A 9,835-nucleotide genomic window follows, 5' to 3' on the forward strand; every position below is an offset into this window, starting at 1 on the left:
TGGGTTTTGAATTAGTGGTTTGGTTTTTCAAGATATTATTATTCTACCATGATTGCATCTTATTTACGTCAGGTAGAACATGGAGAACTTACCAACTACTGAAATGCATTATTCAAATGGCAATTGGATGGGGGAAGAATTTGTGAAAAACCTTCTCTGCGTTTGATTTCTTGCAGGACTTAATGTCCATTTCTTGTACTTGTACGTAGAGTTATTATGTTGATGTTTAGGGGCTTTGCCCCTCCTGTTTACCAAAAAAATAAAAAATGCATTGTTTAATTAAATTAATTGGGTGGTACTCCATAATATGAAACTTTTGGTTTACAAGAAATAAGGTTATTTTTGAAGGACATACTTTGCATGTGAAAAAATTATGCCAAAAAATTCTGCTTTATATGCGGTCATGGTTAAAGGCTTATCAATTAAGTAAATTTGTTATATCTTTTCAACAATGGCAAGCATATCCTAGTGTTTATTTAACTGTTTATTGAGGGATGATTTGTTTGAGCATATGTAGCGCTAGGAGCCATATCTTTTCCTATGCAAAGTATTGTTTATATAGACCAGGATTTGATTTCTAGTTGGCTGTGGACTTTAGCATCTTGGCCAAAAGCTTATTTGTACATGCATTATATTGGGATTGAATAGTGGGAGATGGCAGCAGGAGTTAGGATCTACTCCTTTGTGTTGTATTTCCTTTTCGGTTTTGTAGCAACTTTGGCTAACTGTCTCTGTATCTTTCTAGCACCTCTGGTGCATTTAATATATTACAAATTGCTGACTAAAAAAATAATTGGGATATCATATCTATATAATAATTTATAAAATATTTTTATTGTTTGAATTTGAAATAGTATAAAAATAATTTTTTATTGTTTCCTTTTAAATACAAACTTTTGAAAATAAGAAACAGAATTAAAATAGGGTGGTATTATTATAATTAAAAATGAAAATTTTCTTCGAGATAAATAAACCCTTATTCTTTTATCTTTCTTTATTACATTATTTATTTTATTTTATTTATTTTCTTATCTTTCTATTTTTTAAAGAAATTTATAAAATTTATTGTATAAATAAAATTTCTCAATTAAATTAAGTAGTGAAAATATGTAATGATATTTATTATTCATTAAAAAAAATTCGTGTTCCTAAGAAATAAAAATTTCGGTGACGCGCCCATGAGCGCCATATTCGGAAAGAAATTTGTCTGCCTAGGGCCTAGGGCATTGCAGACCAAATCCAACGTAGGATTTCGGCGTGAGAAAGCGGCCAGACATCAGTTTGAAAATTATATCGCTGTCAGAATGTGAGTCAGTAACAAGCTATCAAGTAACAAAGTAGTACTGCGTAGAAAACAAACATCAGGATCTAGGATGTTAAGAACTTTTAAAAAAAATTATGAAATAGAAGTAGCCTTTTAATTAAAAAACGAGACCTAAAGAGCAAAACAACCAAATTACGAAAAACACGTAACATACTTTCGAATCTCCTAAATCTCCCAAGTGACATTTTTAAAAAAAATAAACTAACATTTATTGGGGAAAAAAAACATAACATACGTTCAAATGGATTACCATCGTGTGTTTGTCTTCACGTCTTAGAAGTGCGTTACTGCGTTATCATTAAAATCCACGTAAAAAAAACATCAAAATATGCAGAAGCAACAAATGATAGCTTATCAAGTTGGACGCGATGAGTTATCAAACTTACACATTGTGTGCTTCAAAACTCTTAGAATCAACTATGAATCCCAAAATTATGGTGGAAAATTTAAAAAGTTGAAGTAACTACTTATTGTTTTGGCTTTAACTTTATTTTGAAACTGATTTTTGTAGAATTGAAAGCTGATCTGGGCAAATCTTTAAGGGTCTTCTTTGATTGGAACAATATGTAATTTAATTACTGTATGCATGATTTATTTTTTCTTTTAGTGTTCAAATTAACTCAATTTATGTATAAAAAAGAATATCCAGTTTCTATTTTTTTTTGTAATATTAAGCTAAATCAAACATTCAATTTTTTAAAGAGTACTGTTAGATTTAAAAATATCTCAAGAATAAAAGTTTCACAAATTAATATGACGGGTATTTATTGTTTTCATTTTATTTTTGGCACTAAATTCATGACCCAGGGGTATGATATAGTGGATTACGTGTAGCATTGAAGTTCGCACAATGAGATCATTGTTTTGTCCTTTGTAAGTGTAGGCTGAATGGAAAGAAAGCGAGGGGCCAGTGATGGATATTTAGTTGGATAATAACAACCAATGGTGATCCAGAACCATATCCTCCGCTAAAAGGTTTGAAGTTATTTTCCTCGAGGTGCAACTAGTTTGTGTACATCTAGAGTTTGGGCTTCAAGTTCTCCAAAAAAGAACCATAGCAAAAGCTCATACAGGCCCAAAAGATCCAAGTTGAATCACATGGCATTTGCCCCTCAAGCGCCAACGAAACATTGACAATCTCTACCTACACGTCCTTGAATTAATACCTCTTAAAATGAGATAAATTAGAAGCATACACTACACTTCAAGGGCATTTGGTAGACAAAAAAGTTTTAATTTCTCATAAATTTTAAAATGAAAAATTATGATTCTCATGTTAAATTAGTATACAATTAAAAAAATTACCAAAAAAATATGATTCCTGGACATCAATTTTAACTCATTTTCAAAGTGGAGGAAATTTTTTTATTACGTATCTTATATGAATATTTAATTTACATGAAACATATCAAGATTAATCAAGCATATTTTACACATTCATAAGAATCATGATTATCTGCACCCATATTTTCCGGGTATGAAAAAAAATTATTTCCTACCAAATGCTCCCTTAAAGGAAAATGAAGAGAATGGTTTTTGGCGGGACTATCTAGTGTGGCTTTGCGAGAAATTTCATCAAATGGAAAAGAAAAAGCTAACATTTGGACAGATTATCAAATCCGTGCTTAAGGATGCTACCAAATTACAAAGAAAATATAGTTTCAAGGATATTTTTCTAGATGGTGAAATGATGGATCATATAAAAGGCTTAATTCATTCAACTACTAAGAAGCAGGTTTAGACAATGTTTCACCAAACAAAAAGGAGGGTAGCGGTCAGACAAAATTGCATAACATAAACATTACATGTAACATAATCATAACATTAGAAGCGGGTCATAAACCAAACAGTGACTATTTTTGAGGTTTCCTCCACAAGACCCCAATCTTCTTCAGCATGTTGCCATTTTTCTTGGTCTGGAAATCATCATCAAGTTCTTCACAAAAAGGTGAGTACTTGTTCATTATAGAGTTATAGTTGTTGTCCAAAGACATTGATCTCTCAGTGAGTTTCCCATTGTTCCCTGCTGAGAGCATAGCAGCAGCAGCCTCTGCAGCCTTTCTCCATTGATCAGACTGTATCTTCAATCTTCTTAGTTCAGCTTCTATTATTGAATTTGCTGCCTGAGATGCTTCCAGTTGCTCAGCCACCCTCGCCGCCTTTCGGTTGCACCTATCTGCATCTTCCATCACAATACCAAGCTTTATAACAGCCTCGCGTTCTGCGGCCTTAGCTGTCTCTAGTTGTGCAGCAACTTCCTCCACCACATTACCACCATTTGCAAACCTCTTACTGATCTCCAACTTCAGCATTTCATTCTCTTCAGATATACTTTGCAATGTTGTTTCCTTGTCCATCAGATCAGCCTTCAATCCAGCCACGGATTCATCTAGTTTTCGAAGCTCCTTCCTAAGTTCATGTTCTCTTTGTGATGACATGCTTTTTTCAAGCTGCAAATTCAACTTCTCATTCTCCTCCACAATGCACTGCAACTCGGTTTCCTTATCCATCAGGTTAGCCTTCAACTCTTCGACATCAGCATTCTTTCTTTTCAATTCAGCCTCTAGCTGAGATTCTCTCTTGCTTGATTCTGATTTTATCTGTTCAATCAACTCATAGGCTTTCCTAATCTTCACTGAACACTCAATCTGTTCTTCCTGGTGCTTAGTATCAGCACTCTCTATAGCAGACCTCAGAGAATAAATTTCTGCTTCAATGCGATTAAGATCTGTCTCACCCTTGTGTAATACCTCAGCTTTCAGCTCCATGTTACCAACATCTGCAAGATTTAAAGAACTGTTGCATTTGTTACTAGTGAGGCCAAACTCAAGTTTGCTTACTAGTTCCTCTAGTGAGTTCACTCGTGCTCTAGATTGGTCTAAGTCCAAAGCAGCAGAGTTGTAGCCATTCACAGCTTTGGCAGCGTCAGCTCTCAGGAACTCAACAGTTCTTTTTGCAGCCTCAAGTTGCCTCAAAGTCTCATTGACCAAAGCTTGTGCCTGAGCTGACTCTTTGGAATCCCTGAGTTGGTTTCTCATGTTCTCCACAAGAGAGAGAGATTCTGCCAAGTTATCCGTCAAGTTTAGCAGTTCCACGTCTGATGATTCCGCGATTTGCGTGTGCGCATTCTCACAGTTAGCTACCAATTCAAGCTGAACCTTGAGCTGCTGAATTTCGTCGATGGCAGAGGTAAGCGCAAGGGTGTTGTCTGAGAGCTTCTGTTGGGCAGCCCTGAGCTCGGATTGCCACGCCTTATCATGCTCTTCTATGGTTTTCTGGAGCTCAACAACACGAGCTTGTTCAGTAGCTGAGAACTTCACAAGTTGCTGTTGAGAATCTTCAAGTTTCAAGGATAGGGAAGCTACTTGCTTCTTGGACTCTTCAGCATCTTGCTGAGCTTGCTTCTTGCATGATTCAGACACACCGAGCTGGTTCCTCACCACCTTCAAATCCTCTTTGAGTTGAGAAATCTGAGATTCCAATTCAGATATTCTGCTTGGACGCTTCCTCTAAAAAAACAGAAAAATTATAATGGTTTAAAATTCCGAGACAAATTTCTAACTGTTGCATAATTGTTCTTATGAGGAATTGTATAAAACAACACACCAAATTTCTAACCTAATATTTCGCAAGTCTTGAATATACGATTGCATCACACGTATATAAAACCAATGACAAGTTATTACATGGCAGGTAAGCAGATGTTCAAGAGCAGAATCCTTCCAACCAAAAGGGGCCTTTAATATCTATCTAACCGCTAACGTGCATTTCTACAGGAATTTAAGTGCCCACACTATTAGACGCCCCATAATTAAATTACCTTCTCATTAGCTATGTCAGCAGTACAGTACTATATTATCCAAAAATAACAAAAAAAGCCAACTCTAAAGCCTTCAACAGTTAACACCACCTTTTCAAAAAGCAAGCCTTGAGAAAAAAGAAAAAAAAAACACAATCATAACAACATCCTACAATTTCGGCAAAAATCAAAAGCGCTTTAGTAAGCATAACATATAGCTTTGTTTTTTTTTTTTTTGAAAGAAAGAAACTAAAAACAGATATTTTGTGCTTGCTACCTTATCATAAAAAGCACTTTCTAGATTTTGTTAACACAATTATGATAAAAAGAAAAAGTGTTGCTACCTCTGGTGCGGGGCTTCTGGGTGATCTGCGGTCGGTGAGTTTGGGACTTCTATTATCCTTTGATGTTTTATTTAATGAAGATGCAGTACTGTCTAATGTAGCAGGCCTGAGTTGGCGTCCACCACGAGGGGACACCTTCTGGGGCACTTCAGAGGAGCTACTACTAGTATTTCTGAAATCAGAATATCTAAGCGTTATGAATTATGATTCTCATGTAGTAAGCAATTGCATTGGTATATGGAAACGCACACCTCAAAATTCAAGCAATAAATACCGGCAATAAGCGCTTTGCCATATAAAGCAAAACCAATGTCTTTATATCACTCGCAAATCTGAACTTGCTAAATCAACTGAGAGATACCCTTATGGTTTAGCAAAATGAGCGTAGAGAAGAGTAGATGCTCCAAAGTCCAAACCATTAGGCATGATTTGAAACCGAAATTACAATTACTATTGCCGTAATGAGTACTATAAATACCTGAGTAATAGTACTCCTTTAAGTTACGATCAAGTCTTTTCAGAAGTAACGCAAATCTCATTAACCATATAAATTAATTCATTCAACTTGAAAATTTAAAACGTTCTCCAATCAAGTCTTGTAACGCCAATGTCATTAACCATGTAATTAATTAAGGATTCAACTTGAAAATTAAAACGTTCTCCAATCACAAGTTGTAAAATCAACTTTATGATTATTGATTTACAAGGTGATAATTGACACCATTTACCATCGTACAATCAATGGTTCTTCTTTTTGGTAGATACCATCAATGGTAAATAGCAACGGGACTATCTGATGCTATTGCTCCACGCGAAAAAAATATAATAATTGTTATATAACGTAACATTATAGCCATCTGGAAAAGATTGTAGTAATATTGATGCAGAGAAATCAAATCCATTTAGAACAATCAAACTTTTGTTCACATTATTATGATTATAATTATCATAATTGGGAAAAACTGCTCCGGGTCCCAATCTCCCATTCCGCAGTTAACGCCGCCTATATAAAAGCGAACTTGAACAAAAAATGATTTGTCTTTTGAAAAAAAATAAAAGATTGGACTCGGCGACAAAGGCCCAACAAACATAATTAACGTTAGAAACTTGAGCTTTATATAAGGGGATTCCATGAAAGGAATGAAATTAATAAAATAAAATAAAATAGAAAGGCAAGCATCATATTTTAAGATTCTTACTACCCAGATTCTGGAATGTTTCAACACCATAGCAATATAGCTTGATGAAAATGGCATGAACTAAGGGAGAAACTTTATATATAAAAGTGGGGCGAGTTAGGTAGAAACAAAGTTGAATCGAAGAGGACAAATTGTGAATAGTTGACATACATTTGCGTGCGCTGGTGCTAAGTGGTAACCATGTGTGAACTTATAACCAGACCCACCAATGTGGAACAAAGTTATATACAGCTTATGCATTAAAGCGATATATTCTTGGGCACAGTTTGTTCCAGATATAGTAGTTGACATTTGAATTTGAAATACTACTATGAGTACGTAATGCCACATCATAATTCAAGGTGAACAATCCCGTTGATTTAGCCTATTCATAATTTCACAGAGCATTTTAAAGAGCCAAAATAATTTTGAACCTGGAACGTGCAGAAGCAAAATTTAAAACAGAAAAAAAGCAATTGAAGCTTACCTTGTCTTTGGGGTCTGCATGGTTAAACTGCCTTGTATTCCAGGAAAGTAAAACGGGTTAATAATTAGGACCTCGCTACTTGAATGCTCCCTGACCCACAAGGACTATAACAGTTCAGAAAAAAATATCATTAACTGATGACACAAGGGAATCCAATGTGAAGGTCAATGAAGTTGGGGAGAAAATAAATAGATTCATGCAGAAAGAATGTACTCCTAAAAGGGCAGAAAACAATTGCTTACCTCAATTTTTACTTCTCATTTACTGTAAAAATTACCTGTGTTATTCTACCCTTTTCGACGTACATGAAGAACATTACATTTTTTATTTTTTTTTGAAGAGAACATCATTGCATATCTAAAATTGAAGACATCACTAAAAATAAATACTAACAGGGCAGAAATTATGGACACCATTATAAAAGGATTAAAAAATAAATAAAAATATGAGCGGATTGGTATAACATGTCAACTACAAGTCTACACATGAAAATTAAATGAAGCCAAGTTTATATTTTAAAGAAATAGTAACCTTTTTTAAGAAACAAAAAAGTTCATCCAAACACACAAAATTGGTACTTTTTTATTTGAAAGAGAGCACGTTTTGGTACTTGAAACATTCGTGATAGATGAATTTAGTCTTTGAAAAATTATTACATCTATTTTTTTTGTCACCATAACGAAGACCCTATATAAAAAAATTTGAATCCAGTTCCACACATGATATAGGTCCTCAAATCTCCCTTTAAAATTATTACATCCATTTAATTATGAAATGAATTTTTTTACATCAAACATAATCCCCAAAACCGAAACTACTTTACGTGTGTGTAAAACACAAAGCGTCTTTTTATTAGCTGATAATATGACTAGATCTTTGGGTCAAAAAATCCCAGATAATATTTAAGAGGAACGTACAACTGACAGGACAAATTACAGAGACGTCCATATCTTCATCTTATGACGGAGATACCGAATTTACCCATATGTGCTAGTTAAATCACATGCATGTACCATGGGCTTTTTTGTAATTACAGTGAAAAAATTCTTAACCTCACGTTTACCAAGTGAAAGAATTGAAAGGCGAAAACAAAATGATCACCTGTCTCTTACACATTGACATTTTCCTATAAAATTTTCAATGAGGAAGGACGTAGGCATGATGATCATCACCCAAAAAAAAACACATGATGATAACATAGATGAGTGATTTTCATAACAATTTGATGTGTGTGCTTGCTAGACAATGAACAAGGAAACGCCCAAATAGAAAAAAAAAAAAAAAAACCACCAAAATCACTTCCAAAATAAGGACTTTCATTTATTTAAAACTAAGAATCAAATCTAGATCAAACGAGAAAACATCGACAATTCCATTAAAATTAAAATCTGTATTTAAAATAGTTAACGGAAAACCCATCTTTTGAAATTAAAAATGAGAGTGAAGGAAGCTCTATTTAGAGAAATATTTATTAAGCATATCGAAAAAGTAGAAACAAGCAGGGAACTAACAAAGAAAGAAAACAAACAAGTACATAATGGAATCCAACTATTTTAATACGATTTTACTATTTATTTCTATTGTTCAAAACACAATTCCCTCATTAATATATACTCAATTTGCCTTTGAAAAATGTACGTGTTAAAACATAAAGCTACGAAACATTGCAACTCCCGAGTCCCGAGTCCTGAACTTCGCCTGAACTTCGAAAGAGAGAACCGCGTTAATGTCGGTTTTAATTTTAGCATAACTTTTCAATATAAAAAACTTATGTAGCGGTTTAAAGTGGAAAAAAGCGGTCAAAAAAGAAACGCAGAAAGAACTTAAAAAAGCATCTTAGCATCATTAATAAACTTGAATTTCCCCGGAAATTAAAAAAAAGAAAACCATCTCAGCGAGGGGGGGAAAATCCTAACATGAACAAGGAGAAGGAGATGAAGAAATTAAAACCTCGAAGTTATACGGATCGTAATGAAGCACACTTATGAGCCAGAGTGAGTTACAATGGTAATTAACCTGTACAACAAGTAATAAGTAAGATAATGTTTATGGACTCTCTTCCAAACGACAATGCAGAAGAAGAAACGACATGAGTCAGTCATACATACCCCGAGTGTGAACCTGTAAACATTATAAGTGAAAGTTGAATGTTTCTTGAGTTTTCTCGTTGTTGAGGTCTTGTCCTCTCCTCACTGAGCGTGTGTGTCTATCTATCTATCTGTCACTACCTTGTGTTTATTAACTACTAATAAGGAGGAACAGTGATGACGTGGAGTAGAGAAACGCGAATGCTGAGACCATAGACATTTGTCCTTTCACAACGTTAATTGGTTTGAAGTAAGACCTTGCGTCCGGTTTGGTCACAGTAGATACTATACTACCGTAACTAGATAAGCAATTACTCACTAGTATCGGATCTTAATTAAAGTTTAATGATCCCAGATTCTAAAATATTTTTTAAATATTATTTAATCACAAATCATTGTTAATATTATCTGTATATTAATTATCATATAAGTCAATAAATTTATCATAATAATGAGATTGAATGATAATATAATGTAAATTTTTTTTTACTAAATGAGTGTAAAATTATTTTCCTTTTTTAATTTAGTTTAACCAAAATTAGATGGATGGATAGATTTTTTCTTCCTATATTTCACTGACCGGTGGCACCAAATAAGACCTAAAATGGATTACAAT

The 9,835-nt window shown here is 34.0% G+C and overlaps 1 protein-coding gene across 2 annotated transcripts; it reads right to left on the minus strand.

Annotated features, from left to right (window-relative positions):
- Window positions 1-3,019: 3,019 nt before the first annotated feature.
- LOC100798050 (interactor of constitutive active ROPs 3) lies at window positions 3,020-9,426 on the minus strand. Of its 2 annotated transcripts, none has more exons than XM_006597250.4 (5): window positions 9,241-9,426; window positions 9,083-9,148; window positions 7,133-7,236; window positions 5,468-5,639; window positions 3,020-4,833 (listed from the first exon to the last, which is right to left on the minus strand). In XM_006597250.4, the coding sequence occupies exons 3-5, from the start codon at window positions 7,150-7,152 to the stop codon at window positions 3,178-3,180; spliced, it is 1,848 nt and encodes a 615-aa protein (XP_006597313.1). In that variant the 5' UTR covers window positions 7,153-7,236; window positions 9,083-9,148; window positions 9,241-9,426; the 3' UTR covers window positions 3,020-3,177. The 2 variants fall into 2 exon arrangements, with proteins under 2 accessions (XP_006597313.1, XP_006597314.1); XM_006597251.4 differs by having other exon boundaries at window positions 7,133-7,222; window positions 9,241-9,402.
- Between the last annotated feature and the right edge of the window lie 409 nt (window positions 9,427-9,835).

The sequence above is a fragment of the Glycine max genome, chromosome 15, assembly GCF_000004515.6.
Source record: "Glycine max cultivar Williams 82 chromosome 15, Glycine_max_v4.0, whole genome shotgun sequence".
NCBI classification, from domain to species: domain Eukaryota; kingdom Viridiplantae; phylum Streptophyta; class Magnoliopsida; order Fabales; family Fabaceae; genus Glycine; species Glycine max.